This window comes from Pagrus pagrus (assembly GCF_965226575.1).
Source record: "Pagrus pagrus genome assembly, chromosome: 21".
NCBI lineage: Eukaryota > Metazoa > Chordata > Actinopteri > Spariformes > Sparidae > Pagrus > Pagrus pagrus.
In genome coordinates, this window is record NC_140208.1 from 2102546 (window position 1) to 2125445 (window position 22900).

At 41.8% G+C, this 22900-nt stretch overlaps 1 protein-coding gene across 1 annotated transcript; it reads left to right on the plus strand.

The window, feature by feature from the left end:
* Positions 1-561: 561 nt before the first annotated feature.
* Positions 562-21916, plus strand: abca5 (ATP-binding cassette, sub-family A (ABC1), member 5). Its single transcript, XM_084342631.1, has 38 exons — positions 562-685; positions 2553-2722; positions 4654-4840; positions 5000-5173; positions 5910-6007; positions 6426-6652; positions 6778-6919; positions 7127-7315; positions 7568-7715; positions 7877-8054; positions 8539-8597; positions 8854-9140; positions 9448-9567; positions 9728-9866; positions 10190-10280; positions 10602-10741; positions 10983-11102; positions 11220-11421; positions 11788-11954; positions 12326-12453; positions 12701-12838; positions 12923-13036; positions 13421-13591; positions 13855-13968; positions 14227-14364; positions 14943-15011; positions 15097-15188; positions 15416-15539; positions 15788-15905; positions 16163-16254; positions 16421-16596; positions 16822-16897; positions 17299-17393; positions 17520-17639; positions 17724-17876; positions 18163-18242; positions 18353-18408; positions 18579-21916. The coding sequence occupies exons 1-38, from the start codon at positions 673-675 to the stop codon at positions 18717-18719; spliced, it is 5046 nt and encodes a 1681-aa protein (XP_084198757.1). The 5' UTR covers positions 562-672; the 3' UTR covers positions 18720-21916.
* Positions 21917-22900: the final 984 nt, after the last annotated feature.

Genomic DNA, 22900 nt, shown 5'->3' on the forward strand with positions numbered 1-22900 from the left:
TATTTTTTATTAATTTTTATTAGCAAATATTAGCAATTTAGCTCAATAGCTTCGGGGTCATGTGATCAATTGACTCAAAATGAGTGTGGGATCATGTAACTACACTGGCTGCATGAGATACACCTCTTGTTTTTACATTTAACATCTCTAAATATGTTTTATTAATTTTTATATGTTAATATTAGCATTTTTGCTCAATAGCTTCGCAATAGCTTTAAACACAGTACCTCTGCCTTTAAATATTCCACATATTTTATTTTGAAAAAAGGAAGTCGGTAAACGCTGCAGCCGTCTTCTCCGTGTTTTTACTGTAAAGTCTGCAATACGGGTGCACTTGAAATGTGTGAGTGGCTGCGAATGTCGAATATCCAACTTAAAACCAACTTCACAGAGGTAAAGTGTGGTGTTTCTCAGTTTGATATTTATATGCAATGTTTGTGATATGACAATAAAAAAGCCATTTGGTCGAGCTCTGATTGGTGCAAGCCGTTGTCAGTCACACGTAGACCAGCTCTGATTGGCTGACGTCACATTTTCTGGGCTCTGTATTTGACAGGAGGAGGAAGTAGCGACGTTAGAGAGAAAGGCGCTCGTTCAGGGGCTTTTCTTGACATGAAACAACACCTGTAATGTAAGGCTGTTAAACCACACGTTGGAGAAAGATATGTCTTAATGTATTTCATACGTGAGTATGAGACATGCTTGTTTTTCTTGGCCCATATGCATGTTTCCCAAAGGATCTCGTCTGTGTTGCTGTGGCAGGCTAGCTTGTTTGGCTGGTGCGCGTACACAGCGGTTGCCACACGGCGCGTTAGCTCAGAAGAAACAAACGTCTAATTTGTTTGCGGTTGTTAATTTTGAACGCAGCCGCGCGTGTTCAGCTGACGCCAGCTTCAGCTCTTCTGATGTCCAGTCAGCCGCGGACAGAGAGGCGAAGACAGCTCCTTGGATTGAAAGGAAGGGTTTGGTAGCGTACTGAAATGCCAGCCTTGCCAACAAACCACACAGCAGGTTAGCGTTAGTTCACAGGCTAACGTCGGCTAGCTAGTTGTGGTAACGAGCATATTGCTGCTTTGACAGATGAGTTAGGTTATATTTACGGTCTGCTGGCTGAAAGACACTTCACGGACGTGTTGGTGGTGCAGTTGTCATCCAGCCAGTGAAGCGCAGCATCAGCGACCCGCTGTGACACGGTGGATGTCTGACAGAGGTGGAAAGGGAAAGCTGCTCCCTCAATACAGGTAGACTGCCTTTACTGAGGGAGCAGCTTTCCCTGCAAACATTAGCTTTAAGTGTTACAGCTAATGTTTGCTCTGATTATCATTGTTGGGCATACATGCAAATGAAGGCAGTAAATTTATTGCACAGTTTAAAGCGTCCGACTGATAAGAGGGTCAATCAATGACTCAAACTGTATTCATACAGCACCTTTCATGGATTAATATAAATATTTTAAAACTATAAAAATTAGCGACTGAATAGGTTTTTAGTTTAGGTTTAAAAGTGAAGGCATGAGGGCACAGGAGTGATTGAAGGAAGTGTATTGGACGTTTGTTTACTTTGGTGTGTACATTACAAACATTCACTAATTCATCCCTCCATACTTGATCCATGATTACTCTGCTGTTACCCACCAAAGTAATGGTGAAAGTACACTGCTCAAAAATAATTGGGGATATTTTAGTGTCACTTGAGTGTTTATTCTGTGACATAATCAGAATTTTTATTTTGTGTTAATTGTGTTAACTGGATCACTGTGGGACATTTTGTTGATATGTTCTTTCAAAGCATTTGATAAAGTTAAAAGTGGCATTATTAATGGATCAAACCCTTGGTTGCATATATGTATGTGGGCAGAGCTGCGGTTAGACGATGAGTTGCCAACTATTAAGAGTCCAGTTTGAGTCATTTTTAACATAAAAGGAGTAAAAATTCAATCTTCTTAATTGTGAATATGTTCTTGTTTCTTTGCTCCTTTTATGAGACTAAACTGAATATCTTTGGGTTGTGGACAAAACAAGACACTGTGGGTGTCTTTGGCTTCGGGAAACAATGAGTCCATTCTCTGACATTTTATAGACCAAACATGTAATCAGAAAAAAAACATTAGTTGCAGCAAAATAAGTATATGGATGGATTAAATCTCAGACCATGATGATACAGTTATTCAGAATACAAGTACTTTTTCTGCTTTCAAGAACATCCCCTGTTCAAAACTACCGTGACACGTCTTTGATCATTTTTGGTGGTGACATGATTTTTTGGCTTGGCGGAGAACAAGAGTACAATATTTTTGCTTCGAAAGGTCACACTATGTTGATTAGGGTGCTTCGAGCATAATCGCTGCTGAATTTATCCAGCCCACAGTCCAGAAATATTCAGTGTATTATCAGACGTGACAGAAAAGCTTAAAAGATTGAGAAAGGATGCTGATTAATTCTCTCCAGTTTGAATAATTGACTAATCTTTTAAGCTCTACTGTATATGCTAATTAACGTCCAGCACAGGATGGAAGTTTTTCATTTCCTCTGTCTTTTTTTTTAAACTTGCAGCTGAGGCCAGCATTAGAGAGACGACTTCTCGTCCACACGTCATCCAGATGCGGCATGCTGGAAGTATGCAGCCCATGTATAGAAGAGACGCTGGAGTCTGGCACCAAACGAGAAGCCTTCTGTACAAGAATCTGCTCATCAAATGGAGGACCAAGCAACAGAGCCTTCAGGTGATTAGTTTTCACAGGACTTGAACAGTTTTCTCACCCTGACATGTTCAGGTTGGAGGCTAATTGCTGCTGTTTTCAGTTTCATCAAATGTTTGTCTGTCGTTGTGATGTTGTGTTTGACAGTTGCTGAAACTTACCAAGCAGTTAAGTCAACAATTTATTTCAACTATGGACTGCTAGTTTATATTAAGCAGTAGGAGGAAATAGGTTTGTAGTGTGTGCATTACATCTTGTGCAGTTGTTAAAAGGAGATTTATCGGTAGCGATTAAATAGAGCTGATCTGAAGCAAGCTTGCCTTCACTGCCTTAATAAGAGCAGCGTTTACAAAGTCAGACACAGTAGGTTGCTGTTTGCACCTTGAAAGTTGGTTTGCGATCCACCAATAAACACAGAGATGAAGAAGAATATTGAATATTAAATTATCCATCTTTGCGCACTACACGTAAGCCTTTCGTATGCTCAAGTGTGCCTAAACAGGTCATTAACTTCTTTTTAGAATACAGAAATGTGAAGTTATCGGTCATCTTATTAGTATCAGGAAGCAGGTAATTATCGGTTTATTGGTATCGGCTGAAAAATAAAGTCCATATCGTCTATCCCTTCTTTAAAATTTTATAAATCATAAATACTGGGTTTAATGTAAAATCTGTGTTCAATACAAATTTTGTTACATTTATATATAGACTGTTTAATAGACTCTAATTTTCTCTTTGGTTTCTTAAGCGTTTCACCCCTGACAACTGAACAAGTGTTTGAGAGCTTTGTTGATGAGTTTGTTTGCCAGTGATGTCCCAATATCTGACACTTGTCTCAGGGCCAGCACACTATCATGGTCTATAAATCTGTCTGGATCAATACGAGAGCTCTCTCTTGGGTTATAATGAGCATTGTAACATTGTCTTTTTGTCAAGCGTGCTGCTGCTCCAGTGCAACCAAAAAAAAAAGAACAAAACCAAAAGACACCGATAGCTTCTGCCTTTGTTAAAGTACTCCTTAATTTACACACAAGATACATTTTGATTTTGGAGTTGGATAAACAAACTCTCAAACTCTTCTCCCATTCAGTTTCTCCTTTGTTGGGTCATGCATTTTTCATTTGGATTTAAGTTGCACTCATGCATTTTTAATGTCTGTGTATCAACTTTTCAGCACAGTCGGACATCCTGCAACTTCCTTAACAGTTAGGAAAGTCCAGGGCGTTCCTAAGATGCAGTGTGAATAATACAGCTTGTTTATTTCATACCACAGATGCCAGCTGTTTGTCAGTGGCTGTTTAAGATTTGGATAAACATATTAATCCTTTTATTTTGTGTTCTGTGGGAGCTGGAAAACTGAACCCAGCTTTGTTTGCAAGGAAACTTTTTGATATTTTGGAGGAAACAGTGTTTCCTAAATGAGATTTTAGTTCTGTTGTGGCCACAGATAATCTCATGTGAACCAAAATCTCCTGATCAAGTTTTCTCTTTGGAACTGGGTCAGCCAAAAGCTGTAAAATAGTTTTTGCTCTAAAGCTGTTTTAAAGCCAGACAAGCCCCTAAATCAGCTCTTGACATTCCAGTGGCTCCCAATTTATTGTTTCACTTCACCGTGTTGCTCAAGGTCAAGCTGTAGCATGTTGTTTATGGGTTGGAGGAGAGAACGAATGGCTTGTTGTTTGTCATGAGGTTTGATCGAGCTGTCATCCCTGAACACGGGCAGTATAAGAGCTTCTCTACATCCCTAGGAATTAAAAGCAGCCTCCGGGTTGAACTGGCGGATGACGAGGCTACAGATGGAAAAGTAGCAGAGGATCCTCATGGCAGTTAGAAGATTTTTTTCAGTTATGTGGGTGGTTGGACTAACCTACAGTAGACTTTTCTTCCAAGGATTAACTGTGCCAGAAAATGCAAGGTTTTCTCATCAGCTGTTCTTTTTGTGTCTGTCCCTGCAGGAATTGATTTTACCTCTGCTACTGTTGGGCCTCCTGATACTCATCAGCACCCTGAATCCTCATGTTTATTATGGAGGCATCAGCACTATGGAGTTGGAGCGTGACGACCACTTCTTCAAGGGCCTGGGCTACACACCAATCTCTAACATCACCAACCACATAATGGAGGAGGTGGCCCAGGAGATGCGTAAGTGCTTGGGAACCATTTAATTCTTTAAATTCACTCCTACAGCATCACTCCTGGTATCAAATTGGAAAACTGACTGAGAAAGGGACTCTAGAAAGATACAGCGGTCAAAATAAGCTTGGTTTATGTACTCTTTTATCCTCCTCCTTGTGTTCTCAGACATGCAGGATCGTCTGGAGAGTTTTGCCAGCGAGGAAGACCTCGAGAACGCCAGCCTGTATGAGCCTTCCAGCTACGTTGGTGTTGTGTTCATGGACAACGCTGCCACCTCATACAGACTACGCTTCCCGTACAACCAGCTGCCTCTACCCAGCGATTACACAGAGTCTTTTGGTAAAGTCTGATGGGACTAATTTTATTATATTTAATTTTTTTGCCTACATATATACTTACAAAATGTCCTTAGGAAAGAGAAATAGCACTGTGAATGAAGCTTGGCTAACTGTAATTTCTTCACAATAAATTAATTTAGCTGCAATTATTATGAAAAGGAAAAAAGTTTTTAAACATCATGACTGAATCTGGCTGACTTTAGCTGGCCAGACTAGAAGGGCCCTCTGGGAAACCGTAGCTACAGAGATCTCTGTAAATGTTTGCAAACCTGCTATAAAATAAACTGCAAGCTATCAATCAGGCGTTTGTAAGAAGGGGTTGTTATTACTCCTACTGAAAGCAGGGAAAAGCAGCTCTACTATATATACAACCTCAGTACATGTTCATGACAATGCTGGATAGGCTCCAAGTCAATTCTGTGAAGGTTCTCAAGTGGATAATCCAAATCCAGAGTTAAAACTCATTGTTGATAATCTGTGAAAAATCCTGGCTGTTGCTTTTCACTGTAACTGATCCTTCATGACAGAGTATGTAAGGATTAATGTCCACATCAAGTGTTATTGAGTTGGCGGGTGGGGATAAGATGTGCATACTGAATTAAATGCTGGCGTGAGACAGAACACAACAAAATATAGAAAAGCTCAATTATGCCACTATTTATTTCAGCTCTGATAATCTTACTTATATATATTTTATGAAAAATAAAGTGTTTGTCTTTGTGCTTGTTCTCCTCTAGCCAACTGTTTTACCAGCTCGGTGAACTGCAGAGCAGCTAATTACTGGTATTCTGGCTTCATCCGCCTCCAGTCTCTGATCGATGCAGCCATCATCCAGGTGAGACAGGCCAGCGATCAGCAAAATGTTCTCCAGTGAGAACCCCCTCGACCCGAGACACTGAATGAAGACGGAGCGTTTGTGTTGCTTGGAAAAGCTTATTACACGGCAGAGAAGATGGTTCTTATTTAAAGGAAACAATTTCCTTTACGGTGAAAAATGATAGTTTATTGATTTCATAAGTTCATAAATTAATTTAGTACAAAGATAATCATTACTCACAGTCATAGTTTAATGTGTGATTAATGTTGTATGATGTATGTTTTTAGAGTTGCTTGTAGTGTGTTGTTTTTATATTTGTTTCTAGTGTGTTGCTTTTATGTTCACATGTAAAGTGTTTTTTAGTCTCATGAAAATAACATGTATAATTATAGTTTAATACACTTTAACGTGCCGTTGGCTCATCTGTGTTGTGCAGATGCAGACGAAGCGATCAGTTTGGAGTGAGATGGACCTGAAGGTAGTCATGATGGGCCAGCCAGGCTCTGTGGAGGTGCAGAAATTCCCCCACGCCCTCATCTCCATCTACCTGGTCCTGGCCTTCACGCCTTTTGTCACCTTCCTCATCGTCAATGTGGCAGCTGAGAAAGAACATCGTCTCAAAGACACCATGACCATGATGGGGCTCTACGACACCTCTTTTTGGTGAGGGACAAGAGGGCGTCAGTCACTGCAGTTTCAGACACTTGTTTAAATGTCGTATACTGTAAGAAGCCGCTTACTGTGTGAATACTATTGTGTATATAATACGTTTTTATGTTATTTCACAGGCTGTCGTGGGGCCTCCTGTATGCTGCTCTGGTGACCACCATGTCCATCCTGATGTCCATCATCGCTACGTACACGGCCCTGTTCCCTAACAGTGACTTCTTTGTCATCTTCTTCCTCATCTTCCTCTATGGCATATCATCAGTGAGTAGAGCTGTGATGGAGGGAAACCTGTACAGATGTGTCGCATTGTTTAAAGGGTCACTTTACCCAAATTACATTGGTATCTTCTCATACTCTCAATGCTCTCATAGTATAAAAGCAATGATGGTGGTAGTAATAAAAATACTGATTCTTTTCCCTCCTCCTATCTCTCTCTGCCATCCTATGCTCTTCTCTCTTGCTTCACAGATCTTTTTCTCCTTCATGCTGACTCCGTTGTTTAAGAAGCCCAAGTTTGCCAGCACGGTGGGCTCCATGCTGACAGTGGTGTTTGGCTGCCTGTCGCTCTTCACCGTGCTGATGAAGGACTTTCCACAGCCACTGGTCTGGCTCCTCTGCCTACTCTCCCCCAGCGCCTTCTCAATCGGAATTGCACAGGTAACAAACACACACACTTACACACACACACACTTACACACACACTGCATACATTCCCACATCCTGCTCAACTGGTCATGCTGTGTCATGAAATACCTAATCTCTGCATCAATATAGTTAGTACTGGCTGGTTGTTGTTTTTTTTCCTTCCCATGAGACTTTTTAGAAAAATTATGCAAAGTTTGGAGGCTAATAACCTTGATTGTTGTGAATTGATCTTTGTGTGTGTGTTGTTGTGTGTACTTATGATAGGTGGTTTACCTGGAGGCACAGGGAGATGGTGCTGTCTTTTCCTCCCTGGCCAATGGCCCCCATCCTCTCTATGTGCCTCTGCTCATGTTGGTTCTGGACTGCGTTCTCTACCTTCTGTTGGCTATCTACTTGGACCAGGTACTGCCTGGTAAGTACACACCAGGCCTCAATATAATTTAAAACTAATTAAAATCTACTTTAATATAGTCATTTCTGCAGCAACAGCCAAATTGGGATCACTTTATCGTAACCTCTCGTTGTTTAAGTATTATCATGCGTTATATCAATTACATTTTATGTGAAATACAGGTGAGTTTGGAATGAGGAGGTCCTTGGTGTATTTCCTGAAGCCATCCTATTGGTCCAAACGAAGAAAGCGCTACGTTGAAGTGAGCTCAGTGTACGACGCAGAGGTGAAAGGAGCTCCTGGTGGGGACGAGTGTATCGAGCCTGTTTCACCTGAGTTCAGAGGCAAAGAGGCCATTCGGTAAAGAACTTGACTTACACACGATTGTCAGCTGGATGTATTTTTCTGTTTTTTATTGAGTGTATTCAATCTGTTGCAGTAAGATGCTTCTTGGACATGCAGCTTGTTAGATTGCTGAATAGGTTACAGTTTGATAAAATCCTTTTTTATATTAGATGCTTTCTTAGCATCATCATTTAACTTACAGTGAATTCAAAAGAATGCAGTTTTAACAAAATATCTATTTGTACAATATCTATTCAGAGGATGAGCCCTTTAAAAGTGAAGCATGAGGGGAGAGATTGAGGCTTTGAGAGTTTCTGGACAGTTTCTTGGTTCAGTGCCAAACAGCACTCACTGCCCCATTCGTCCTGGCTGTGGAGAGCCTCTGGGACCTGCCTGTAACCTGAGAGCTGCTCTTCACCCTGACACTGCTTCTATGTTCACACTTCTCTCCTTTCTGTTTTATTTTTTCCTCGTTGCTCGTTGGCTCATTCTCTGGCAGCATTAATAACATCCACAAAGTGTACAAAGAGAAGGACAACGTGGTGGAGGCTCTGAGAGGTGAGTCCTGAACACTTTGACTTGATTGGTTATTTTAAGATCGATAGCTTCTCAAATAGCAGATGTTATAATGCTCTCAAGTTCTCATAGTTATTATCAGCTCACAGTGTCCCATGGTGCACCTAATTTACCTGATTATGTTTCGTTCTGTTGCTGAGACAATATACTGTTCAGCCCTGCTGAGTGTCTGTTCTTACGTTTATGTGCATTTTCTGATTGACGCCTGTTTTATGAAGCTGTCCTTCTCTTTCTCTAGGTTTGACGTTTGACATCTATGAAGGCCAGATCACGGCTCTGCTGGGACACAGTGGGGCTGGAAAGTCCACTCTCATGAACATCCTGTGTGGCATCTGCCCGCCCACGAACGGCTCGGCGACCATCTACGGCTCCCCTGTAGCGGAGATCGCAGATGGGTCAGAAATGAAGCAGCTGGTGGGAATCTGCCCCCAGTTCAACATCATCTTTGATGTGCTCACGGTGGAAGAGCACCTGAGGATATTTGCCGCTATCAAAGGAATCCCACCGGCGGACATTGATGCTGAGGTAATATGATGATCGAAACGCTGGTTTATGAGTGTCTGTCTTATAATTTTAGCCAGGTAGAAGTTGTCCGGCATGAAATGATTTGTTGCTTGATGATTGAAACATTTTAAACAGTTCAGTAGCAGTAAATGTGACTGGGAAAATAAGAATGGTATGAATTTAAAATGCCAAGATTTGACAGGAAATTGCATTTTTATTTTTGGGGATGTAACAAATGTTTAACTGAGACCAAACCTCTGATACAAAGATCCACAGTCTTGAGTTGTGGTCCCATCTTCATGAACTGCATTCTGCCTCTTTCTAATAGGTTACTAAAGTACTGAAGGATCTGGACCTGGAGAAGATCATGACTGCTCAGGCCAAGAATCTGAGTGGAGGTCAAAAGAGGAAACTCTCTGTGGGCATTGCCATTCTAGGAGATCCTAAGGTACCTTGAGCTTGGATTGGACAAATGCTTTTACCATTAAGCTTTTACTTTCATTTTTTTTGTATGGATCCTGGTCTTAGACTAGAAAGTCTTTGATTCTGTTACCAGTCTTTAGCTTGGGCCCGTTCTGAGCATTCTGCATCATGTTTGTGCCTGTCAGATCCTTCTCCTGGACGAGCCCACAGCAGGCATGGACCCCTGCTCCAGACACCAGGTGTGGTCGCTGCTGAAGAGCCGCAGAGCCGGCAGAGTCACCGTCCTCAGCACACACTACATGGACGAGGCTGACATTCTTGCTGGTATGAACTCTCTCTGTTCAAAAACATGCACTGACACACAGGCACTAAAACCATTAGGTGTGTGTCATCCTAACATGGAAATCAAAAAGGTCAAATTCAGCTTTTACTCTTGCCATTTTTAATCCAATTTAAAAGTAAAAAAAAATAAAATAAATTGGATTTTAATAGAAGGATTTTACTCGTCTCATTTTGGTAATTCATTACACTGAATGTCTGTGTGAAATTTATGTTTGAACACTGAGTCTCACCAACTTCAGTTTCAGGATCACAGAATCTGTTCTTCATCTGTTGTTATTGTTTTACACTTGTTTTATTTTCTCCAGATCGCAAAGCTGTGATTTCCCAAGGACAGCTGAAATGTGTTGGCTCTTCCCTGTATCTGAAGACCAAGTGTGGCGTTGGATATCATCTCAGGCAAGAGGATTATATTTCCCTTATGTTGTTTATTATGTAGATTTTAGTAATAGATATTGCTACATGAGCTGTGACACATCTTTAAGATATTTAAAAATCTAAGTGGCCCATTGATGAACCATTCAATAAATGTATAACACTGTAAAAATTCTGCAAAAGACAAAAAACATTGATGGCATGTAAAAATACACTCTTGATGATTTTCAGTAGATATTTTATGTTATTTTTTTGTAATGCCTAGTTCCTATCAACCTGCGTCTTAACCACATGCTGGTCTTTATTTAAATAGTTTTAGATGTTGTGTTTTTTCTTCCACCGCAGAATGTCTGTCAACGAGAGATGTGAAGCTGAAAAGATCTCATCATTGGTCAAGCAGCATGTTCCCAAGGCGAAGCTGGCCCGACAACACGAGGCAGAGCTGACATTCACTCTGCCTTTTGAGAGCATGGACACGTTCTCAGGTCAGATCACGCTGGTTCTTTACGTACATTTTTTATGTCAACATTGGTGCTACTTGGAAAAATCTCAAATTCACAGCCAGTTTAGAAGTTCTCAAGTGTTCAAGTCCATTTTCATTTGTCATTTAGTATCAAACCCGACCCAGACGAATGCTAAAAGAATTACTGCATCGGACTTGCGATTCAGTTTTGAGGTCAGCAGCAGTGGACCAGCATCGAATACTCATTAGTTTGTCTTTGACAGGCTTGTTCTCCGAACTCGATTGCCAACCCAATCTGGGAATTATCAACTATGGGGTTTCCATGACAACACTGGAGGATGTTTTTCTTCGTTTGGAGGCAGAGGCTGAAGTGGACCAAGCTGGTGAGTGTGTTACCAAAGCAGCAAGGAGTATTGTTACAAAAAATAATCCCAAACTACTCCCCGATTCAATAAAATGACTGTACTTGTGCTTATTATGTGTTTGTTTCATGTCTTCAGACTACAGTGTGTTTAATCGGGAGCAGGCAGAAGATGAATGTGACAACGCCTCATTGGATGATACAGACCAGCGGCTGCTGACGTTTTCAGACAGCAAGTCAGATGTTGTGTCGGGTCACGCTCTGTGGCGGCAGCAGTTCAGCACCGTGGCCTGGCTGCACATGCTCAACATGCGACGGGAGAGGAAGGCTTTTGTTTACACGTGAGTGTGCAGAGACAGAAATGATTTGAAAGACAGATGCATTTTGAGGTCAGTCACTCGGTACTGAGACACCATATTTCCTCTTATAGACTAAGAAGTGAACAGGCCATTACTTTAAAGCAGTCTTGTGTTAGAACCAGGCCTTTGTTTCTAATCCCGTCCGTAAAATCTGTCATATCTGATTTACAATGATCTGCTCCTGTTTGCCCTGTTAGTTACTGCATTACTACAGAAAATTGCAATTTTGTATTAATGTTGTGTATTTATCAATGTTAAAATGTCTCTATTCTGCTGTAGCATTAAGAATAATCGGACCTTGTCCTTCTATTCATCCTGTCTTTCCTCACCACCTCCCTTCTCTTGCAGTCTGGCCTTGTTCCTGGTGTTTGTTGCTGCAGTGCTTGTCCTATCTCTGGCCACAGGAAACATCCAGATTCACTCCCCAGATCGTCAATTTCTGCCCATTTACCTCCTCAAAAAGAACCAGGCGCCCCGGAGGTACAGCACCAGCCTCCTGGTCCAGAACTCCTCAGGTGAGTAGGATTATGATAAGAGGATAAGGTTTTGCTCTGTGACCTGGGAGGAAACATGCTGATAACTGATATTGTGCATCAGGATGTTCGCTGTACAACTGAAATCTAGACCTTGTTCTGCTTTCGGGTTTTGTTATAATATGTCCTCTCAATGAGATATCGGAAAGTGCTGCGTGCTGTAAATATTGTGATGGGACACTGACTGCTGAGCAAATGTCAAATTACGCAGTAAATCATAATCGATAAGAAAGTGTCCCATGGGTGCAATTTTCACCGACCTCCTTTACTCTCCATTCGTTCTCCATTTTGAACTCCTTACAGTGTCATTGTCTCGCACATGACTTGGCCGTGTTTTTTCCTTGTACCAACAGGCTCTGATATTTCTGACTTCGTCCACAACCTGGAGTCTCAGAACATCAAAGTGGAGATGATGAAACAGAGCAGCTACATGGCCGCAGCTCCCCACAGCGCTGCCATCAACGTAACAGGATCCAGCAAGGTCACTTTTTAATATCGGAAAGATTCAATGTATTTTTTTAAACCAGATATTTAATGAAACTGGAGATAAAGCATCAGATGTGATGTCCTGCATTGCCTCCACCTACAGTTAATGTGGTTGTAGCGATCCAGATGAAGGGCCCTTTGTTTAAGGGTGCTCAAACTGAGAGCTGTATATTTAGATGGAGTTCACCTACCAAGATGTGAAGACTTTGTTCTTTAACACTTTGTTTTCTGTCTGCGATCAGGGTTTCAGATACAGTGTTGCATTCAATAGCACGACAGTTCACTCCTTGCCTATGGCTGTCAATATACTAAGCAACGCTCTTCTCAGAGGTCTGAATGGTACTGGACATATCAGGACATGGACCAAACCCTTTGATTATGTGAGTATGTGACAAAAAGCCTATATATTCTGTTTTCCTGTGCCATGTAAAGATATTAAATGTTTCCAATGTGATATCTCTCAGCAAATCCCAGATGCTACGTCCTACGCTCTGGTGTACATAGAAGCAATCATACTGGGAATGCTGGCAGCTGGAATGCCTGCATATTTTGCAATGGACCACACTCGAGACAGAGAGGTAATCACTTAATCTGCCCCAAATCTGATTCTAATGATCATTTCCTCTGCCCAGCATGGAGATTATCTCACAAAGAGAAGAAACATTGCACATCACATCATGGACACACAACCATAGTTTGCACATGAACGAGATGGACCTACGCAGAGAAACATTTTGTGCACTCATGAAGCGCTCCTTCCCTGACATGCATATCTTTAAAAGCTTGTTTTTGTGGCAGTTTGCCTTTATTGGACAGTTTGAGAAGTAGAGAGCAAAGATTTGACCAGTCAGACATTTTTAGCAATGCAGGACCAAAGTTCCTGTACTTGTAGAAAGTACTCCCCCCTCCAAAATATTTAAATCCTTGTTGACTTGTGTAATTGCCTGTTTTTCCCTCCTCAGATCAAGTGTCGATCTACACTGCGTATCTCTGGTCTGGTACCATCAGCCTACTGGTGCGGCCAAGCAGCTGTGGATATCCCATTCTACTACATCATCCTCTCCAGCATGACCATCATCCTCTTCTCCTTCCACACTGGAAACCTGCTCAGCTCCAGCAACCTCACCGCTGTGGTCCGTACTGCTGTTTCTACATGGCAGCTACATCCATTACATTAGATTATTATACATTAGGCAACAATACCTTGACGTCTGCTGCTCCATTCAATCTTTCTGACATTCTCTAGATTTCATTTTTCAGACAACAGATGTTAGATGCTAAATTACAGTCTCAAAAATATTCTAAGATGTATAATGCACGATGCAGTTGATATTGCTGAAAAATAACACCTCACCATTAAGTCACGATTCATGACCTCCCCTCTCCCCTCCCTTAGGTCCTGTGTACTGTCGGCTTCGGTCCAGCCATGATCCTCTTCACTTATGTGTTTTCTTTTGGCTTCGCCCGAGTCCAGAGCAACAGGGATTTCTTCTCTGTCATCTCCATGATGGTGAGGCAGCACGGCTTGTGCATACACCATTTAAAATATAGGTGTTACCGCCTCAATGTGAACTTCAAAAAGCGCCTGCAATCATTGTGATGAATAGCTTAAACCACAATAAATCAAATAGAGAGAAAATGGGCGTATTACTGTACACATGGTGATCCTGAAAAAGCCTCAGCTTCATATTCTTTGACACCAAAACAGTTTCATTATGAAATTCTACATTTTAGGTTTTGCTTACTAACTGAGTGACTTGTGCCTCAGGTGTGTGTGGTGTCAGCCTCGCTGGTTCAGTTGTCATTTGTGAACGACAATCCTGGACTGACCAGAAACCTGCACAACATCTTGTGTTTCTTCAACCCTCTGTACCCTCTGATGGGCTGCCTCAACTGCATCACCAAGGTAGGACTTCAACCAGGCTGACCAGTCAGTTCTGTCAGTGGTTTCTCCATCTGCCTTTTCGTCTTTGAACCTACATTAAGCTATATTTTAGACAACGTGACGTGGGCGAGTTGCTCATAGTGATGAACCAACTGAGAATCAACACCAACTCACCAACAGTTCTTCTTAGCTTTCAGCCTCTTTAAACTCATTGCAATTAAATTTATTTGGTTCTTTCTAGGGCAAGTTCACCTTTATCTGTTCAGACAACTAAATCATGTGTATCTGTATTTATTAAAGAAATATTTACAAGATAGCCTCAGTGTTTTAAAAACTTGAATGAATTAACTTCAGGCAGCTACAAAATGAGGATTTCCTTCTTCAGTAGTACAGATATCTAAACATTTTATTCAGATGAGACTCTTATGAAGTACATTATCTGCACCAGATACTTGTTTCAGCTGAGTACTCACTGCTCCTAGTTCTTTGGATCCTTAAAGTAATTTTGCAAAGATTTGAATGTGTTATTAACAGCTATTCACTCTCTGACTGCTGTACAGCAGGAGTCACCTTTAAAAAATGTTGTTCTCTGTTAACAGGCGACCTTCCTCCCCTCTCTGTATGAAGAGAACTTCTTGTGGAAAAACCTGCTCATTGCGGTTATAGCTGTACGTATCTTATTTTTAAAAATGTAGCCAAACAGAAGTGTGTGTGTGTTCTGCCATAATACTGTGTGTCTGTTTCTGTGCGCAGCCATATCTCCAGTGCATCCTGCTGCTTTTCCTGCTTCGTTGGCTGGAGCTCCATTACGGAGGGAGGACAATGAAAAACGATCAGTTCTGCAGGTGGTGATCAGATTTTAGGTTGAACTCAGATTACACGGAGCCTCGGTACATTTCTTTTTGTAACATAATAGTGAATAGCACTGTGAAAGTTCATGTCATCATGATTAAGGATTATTGATAGTTTAAAACTCAAGAAGCCAGAACTTAAAACCCCTAATTATTTAAAAAAAAAACAATAATTGTTTGACCGAGAGCCAACCTTGGTTTTATTCTTTAAACCTTCACAGGATCTCATCCAAGTCAAAGCCCAAAGTGGAGAGGAATCCAGAAGAAGGGCTGAATGAGGATGAGGATGTTCAGATGGAGAAGGCCAGAGTGAAGGAGGCCCTCACCTGCCAGTCCTGTGAAGAGGTGAACGAACATCTGATCTGTTGGTCCAGGAAAATAAGGAGTTGTTGAATTTTGCCTCAGTCATGCAGATCAGATATGGGTTGTTTTATTGAAGAGTTAAGTACAGGTTGCACAAAGAGGAGCTTGGGAACCTGAATCTGCAGGATTTATTTTTATTCGTTGTACCGTTTCGTCCACTAGCCATCATAAATAATTTGCTGAACACAAGCTGATTTTGGCTTTCTTATCTGTTTCCTGTCCTTTTTTAGAAACCAGTGGTGGTCGTTAGTAACCTGAGGAAGCAGCACAAGGGCAGAAGAGAAGGATTTTCTCTGAACAAAACGAGGAAAGTGGCCACGAAGAACATCTCTTTCTGTGTTCGCAAAGGTGTGTTTAATCTCTTTGTCAGGGGGACTGAGGATTATAACATTGTATGCAGGATTTCCATTTCCACCTTTTAATGAAATTCAAATTGTGCTTCGAGGGAATTATTTCACTGGATATTATGAAGGAGGGATTTAAACATGTCAGACTTTAACCTTGTCTTTTCTACAATGGTAATTATGAGATAATGGAAACCCTGATTGCATGGTTGTATCCACGAGGGAACTTGTGACAAAAGGTCAAACATGTTGTTTTTTCAGGTGAAGTTCTGGGACTGTTGGGCCCAAATGGAGCAGGAAAAAGCACAATCATGCATATGTTGTCCGGTGACACTGACCCCACTGCAGGCCAGGTCAGTACTAGACTACCAGTGCTACCTTCACCTTCACCTTCCTTTTCTCTACTGTTGAAAATATTAATTTCTGATCGCCTTTCTGGACTGAGGTTGTAGGTGATGCATGAATTCCCCACCAGTGTATTAAACTAATAGATGTAACCATCTGTTTCCTCTTGTCCAGGTGCTGATGGGCGACTACAGCACAGAGTTTCGTCCTGTGGACAATCCGTTGGAACATGTGGGTTACTGTCCACAGGTGAACCCTCTGTGGCCCAGGATCACCCTGCAGGAGCACCTGGAGATCTACGCTGCCATTAAGGGCCTGAAAGGACAGGACGTACCAGGGATCATCAAACGGTGAGTCTCACTTCACTCTTACAGACACAATGAACATTTTATCAGACCAAGCTGGCATCAGTATCCAAATACTGTACAACTGACAACAGCAGATGATTGCGTAGTGTGACAGGATTCACAATCACGGTCCGTAGCCTCCCTCCTCCAGTGAAATGAAGGAGGAAATGCAAAACTTTATTGTTGTAATTAAGTAAAAGTTGCTGATAGTTGTTTTGTTGCTGTCAGTGTCGTGAACGCTCTGGAGCTGAAGGACCACTTGAACAAACAAGCCAAGACACTGTCAGCAGGACTGAAGAGGAAGGTGAGAACATGTTCACCAATCTTCATTACACAAAGCCTGAGCTCACTCAGCTGTCCAGAAGACACTGCGATTTAGAGACATTTTGCCATTAAACTGCTTGACTTTCTGCCAAAATGTGATCGTGTGCATGAACAGCAAAACATTCAGAAATTAGTTTTGATTGAAGTCCAGTACATTTTGTTGTTGGCTCCACTGTCTGGACGGCTTAAAGGACTGAAGGCATCTTTTCAGACGCTTTTCTTCTTTTGATTTTGTAGATAAAATCCATTTCTATGCCGTCACGAATAAAAGTTTGATTTTGAAGTGTGTGTCAACACTATTCTGATGAAAACATTAAATCTCTTGGTTTCGTTAAATCTTTCCACACAGTTTGACGACATTTTTGTCTTGTGTGTTTACAGTTGTGCTTTGCGTTGAGTATGATCGGGAATCCTCAGATCGTTTTACTGGATGAGCCGTCGTCAGGGATGGACCCCAAGTCTAAACAGCGCATGTGGTGAGAAAACAACGTTCCTCATCAACAACATCCCTTCCACGACCGGACATTTCTTTATTAAAATAGATGGTAAACTCCTTTTATTCAGCTCGTTCTAAAACTGACCTCGGTGTCCCCTTTGTGCAGGAGGGCCATACGCGCCGCCTTCAAGAATCGCCAGCGGGGAGCCATCCTCACCACGCACTACATGGAGGAGGCGGAGGCCGTGTGTGACCGTGTAGCTATCATGGTGTCCGGCCAGCTGAGGTTAGCACCCACAGCTGTGTAGCATTCTGTGAGGAGACGTACGCTCAGAGAACAGATATCTGCATCACTGTTTTTGTCCATCAGATGTATCGGCTCCATCCAACATTTAAAGGGGAAGTACGGCCGAGGTTACAGTCTGGAGGTCAAACTCAGAGAGGAGCTGACGGGCCTCCAGCAGGTGGCGCTGTTGCACAAAGAGATCCTCCGAATCTTCCCTCACGCTGCCCGGCAGGAGAGGTGAGACCCGTCGAACTGAACGAGACTGGAAATGAGTTTGTCTGCGTTGTGTTGTGTTGTGTTGTGTTGTGTTGTGTTGTGTTGTGTTGTGTTGTGGACAATAAAATGTTTCCTTTTGTAGGAAAGTTTACTAATTTACTTATTACATGCAGTAATATGTCACGAGTACTCACAGTAATTAGAGTTGAAAGTGAAGTTAAAAACTTTCTTCTTCTTTGGAAAGTGAAATGGGAAGTACCCTTCAAAATAAAAGCTCTGGTAAAACCACACATGATTTTCTCTGCAGCTTTGCCACTCTGATGGTTTACAAGATCCCCATGGAGGACGTCAGATCACTGGCCAAGGCTTTCTCACAGTTAGAGAGTGGTGAGTCTCTCACACACACACACACACACACACACACACTGCAGCCATCTGGGACATTACTGCTGACTCATTCAGTGTAATTTATCTTCCTAATCTCTGTTTGTCTTCAGCCAAGCAATCGTTCAACTTTGAAGAGTACAACTTCTCCCAGTCGACCTTAGAGCAGGTGAGTGGCAAAAAAACGCAGCAGAGTTTGGAATAGATGCCGATCTTTGTACAAACCAGTTAAAATTAGTGCTAAAACAATTAAATTCGCTGTCCGTCTGCCTGATAATGACTTTTCCTTTTTATAAGCACTAATGCTAATGCAACATTTTTCTTTTCTCTGTCCGGCAGGTTTTCATGGAGTTTGCCAAGGAGCAGGAGAACGAGGAAGACGAGGTCGGCTCCCTCAGCACGACGTTCCAGTGGCAGCGCCTGCGTCAGGACGGCCCAGTGTCGGTCAACCACACAGACAGCATCGTGCACCAGCTTTGAAACTCTGACCGAGAGAGGGAGCAGGCTGGTGACTGACCAGGACGGACCAATCCCAGACCTGCCAGGCTTCGACGCCTGAGGGTTCACGCCAGCACTCGCCCGCTCCACGCACACCGACGTTCACCGCCCATAAACGAACGGGACAGTCCTGGGTGGGGGGCTCACACACACTGGGACTGACTGTGTGTGTGTTCAGGCTCAGGGCTGTTACGGCCCCTTTCTCTGGGTCTGAGGTGTGCATGTGTGTAACCCTCGTCCACTGGTGCTCCGTGTTTTCTGAATAGCGCTGACCGAGGGGCTTTCTCAACACACTGATGCGACACCTTCTCCTCTTTCTATAACGGTGTTTTTTATCTTCACAGGGAGTCAGTTAAAGTAAAAATATATATAAATAATATATAATATTTATGCTTTGTAATCCTTTCCATCCGTTCTCCTCTGAGGGAGACATTACAGTAAGTGTGTTTGCTCGTCTCTTCAGATGTTTTTGTCTGTTGTGTTTGTGAAACTGTTTTTTAAGCACTACCAGAACTGAGATCCATCCACGATCGTACCAAAGCAGCACATCTCTGAACCACACACTACCACACCTCCTCACACAGTGAAACTGAGAAGTACTTTTTGTTTATTTTGGTGTCCGTAGCATGTGCATAAATAGTTTTGCATAATAGTTCTATAGTTGATGCGGGGCAGTGGACTGAGGCGACGTCTGCAATGTCCCATTTGCTAACACACTGGAGAAGAGATGCTACAGCTCTCCACAGAGTCTTTGGACCTTTACGAAGCCCCCGACTAACAATAACAGGAAGTGTTTTCTCTCTGAGGTTGAAGTCTCTTCTCCTCATTTAACACCAGCATGCACATCTTAACATTTAATCTCTACATTCTCCAGGAGTGTTTCAGCATGCACGCTCATGAGGAGGTAGATCATGTTGTGGCAGACGGATGTTGGGATGAGGGGTTTTTGGATTGCTGGTCTTGGTCCTGTGGCCTTCCTCTCTGTAGGTTTAGCTTTGAACCAGAACCCATAGTCTGGGAAATGTAGTGTAGAATATGCACACCAGTACATGTAGCACACTGCCCTTGTCACGCGTTAGCCAGGGCCGACGACCTCAAAAACGTGGAGATGTGAAGCTCGAGGTTGTGTTCAGATCCAGATGTTGAAGTCGTCTCTCAGCCAGGTGTTGTGAAGATTTTTGATAACAGATTTTTGAATGTACGTTCGGCCTCCGGTGAGAGGAGGGTTTGTTACTCGGCGGTGACCGCTGTCGTCACGCCGTTTCACTTTGGTGCCACTTTTAATCACACAGCTGTGTTTTGTTAACTCTATCTAACCTGTTAGGTGTGTGTGTGTGTGTGTGCGTGTGTGCGTGAGTGTGCGTGTGTGTTTCTTGTGTTGTATATACTGTGTGTAGCTGCGGCTATGTCTGCATATTTAATCAAGTATTTGTACAAGCAGGTGTGTTGTTGGTACCTATCAGCAAACCGACAAATTGTAATTTTTTTCTTGACATTCAGGTGAGAGTGAGAGTATTCTGTCTACTTAACGGGATTTAAAGGGACATTTTGTTGAACAGACTTATGAATATGTGATCTGATGGGTTTTATGTTAATGATCATAGTCATTGGATCGAGTGCTAGCTTGGTTAAGCACAAGGACTGTTGACCATCTAATGCAAATCACTCGATCGTCAAACCTCCACATTAGAAGTTTCACAGAGGAAGTGTTGCAGGTTGTTGTACTGGAGTTAATGCAGGTGTGTCTGTTCCTCCTCTGTAAGACTTGGTTTACTTGAATAGAGCCGCAGGGGAGCAGAAGGTGAAGGTTTATTTTAAAGAGCCGAAGGTTTTTGATATGAATTATAGATACTTATTCGTATAAAACATCCGACATGAGTTCATTTTCTGTCATTAACTCTCAGATTCATGGCACACATGCTGAAAAATGTCTGGTATGAGGTTAAGTTAAAGGATTAGTTCACCAGAAAACATGTAAGTTGGCTGAAGTCCACAAAACATTTCTGGAGCTTCACAGTGAAACTGAAGCAGCTGGAGATACAGGTCGTCTAATCAAAGTCTGTGGACGCCCCGCGATCCCAAACTGAACTGAAAAGATGTTATTTACACCTTTGACGTTTCATAATTCAGTTGTTTAGCAGAATGCTGCAACGCTCTTTTGCTGTGAAGCTCCAGAAATGTTTTGTGGACTACCAAACTTTCCATCAGCAGGGAGGGAGGAGATGAGTGGATTTAATTTTTGTGTGAACTGTTCCTTTAACATGTTTATGCAGTAGCTTCCATTCATCTGTTGGGACTTTGTTTGCTGTTTTACCTGCTACGTCATCATTAATGAAGTGGAGTAAGAGCGATCAAGTCGTTTTTTAAAAATATTTGAGGCGAGCCGAGAAGAATTAAGCCGACCGACTTTCCAAACGTTCACTACAGCCGTTAGAGCACATTACAGACACTAAAGATCTAAATATACTTATCTGCAGAGTGAGTGGGAGTAATGCCTTAGGTTCTGTCCATGCACTGTCCTTTTTAAATGTGAAAACTTTATTTAAACCCTGTTTTATTGCACACATGTAGCCTTGTTCCGTCAAACAGGGAACATAAACACTGGCTCTGCATGAAGCTGAACATGTGTGGCGAGGACGGATGGGTTTCTTCGATGTCATATACACACTGTATGTTTTATATTTGTTTTCCCAAGTGCAATGTAGGGTATTTGTTCCCAGAAGTGAACATACTTTGAAATTTCTCGTACTCCAACATGTATGTGTGTGTCAGTAACATGTAGCCACCCATATAACGTCACATTTTTTGCACCTGTCTTCTTCCTGCTATCAGAACAAAAAGCGTTGGGTCTGAAGTGTTTCACATGAAGACAACCAAACACTGGCTCTGTGGAAAGTGGAGCATTTAAGCGATTGGCATAGAGAGCGGAGCGGGTTACATTTTTATTTTCCTGGTGGTGGTAAAATTGCACTATTTCTGGGAAATTTTATAACCTTTCTTTATATTATGCAATCTTTGTAAGATTATGTGTTCACTGATTTTTATTTTTTAAAGACTGTGGTTTAGCTGTGTGCTGTATTTCCCTCCTGTATCGCCCGCATGTCTGGATGGACACTCGTCATTAATGAACTCTACGGTCTCTACACGACCTTTTCATGAATAAATGTTAATCCAAATTACTGTTCTGGTCCTTTTTTTGATGGATGGTTGAGAAAGCCAGATGCAGATATGACTAGCATGAGTGCTTCTTGCGAGTTTGTACCCATTTTACACAGTTCTGGGAAACGTGAGGCAAGTTTGATTAAATCTGAAGTAATTTAATTCAAAAGCAAATTCATTATTCAAATATATAACTAGAGGGCATAATTTGCCTGCAGTATGGGGAAGCTCCTGGGTTTGAACAAGGTGTGCAAACAGGATGAACACCTTAAGTCTCATTTATTCCACTCAGTCTGCAAAGAAGGAATTAATTTATAAAGCAGATTGTGTTGAAATCATGGCTTTAGCAAAGAAGGATATAATAAAGATCATTATAAGAACAATGCAACCAAAGTTTAAATCAAGTTATAATATTTGGTGTCAGTGCTGCCAATGAATATGATTGAAGCTAAGTCCGAGTCATTACTTGACTGTTAGCCGTCAGGCATGCTAACATACAGTAGCTAATTTGTACATGCTAAGCTGCCATGACCGCTAGCTTGCTAATTTCAGATGTTATAATTCGTTCTCAAGTCTGATATAATGTTCTCTTATTTTTGATAGCTGTATATTTAATGTTTAACCTACTTTATTCACTAATTTTGGTATTCCCGTACTCTAACGTAGTTTGGAAGTTTTATTTTGAATGTCTTCACCGGAAATCGAAAACTTGTCACGGGTGTTCACTGCCCTCTGGTGGTCACCGGGTAGAACTACAACACGTTAGATTAGTAAACCCAGAGTCAATGCAGCCAAAGAGGCATACAACAACTTCCGGTAAGCACTTTCAAGATACAGAGGGAAAAAAAGATTTAATTTTCATTGTTTGCGATTGACTTCTTTAAAGGAATATACAGTTAGCATGCACCTGGAGGAAAACAAAAGATGATTCAACTACCGAGTTTGATTATATAGAAAATTAAACTAATGAAAGTGTTAAGTACAGTGTAATTTTTATTCTTATT

Coding starts and splice junctions, on each gene's coding strand:
- abca5 (XM_084342631.1), top strand. Junction 14,365..14,942: donor GCCTCAACTGCATCACCAAG/GTAGGACTTCAA, acceptor CTCTGTTAACAG/GCGACCTTCCTCCCCTCTCT. Junction 15,540..15,787: donor CCTGCCAGTCCTGTGAAGAG/GTGAACGAACAT, acceptor GTCCTTTTTTAG/AAACCAGTGGTGGTCGTTAG.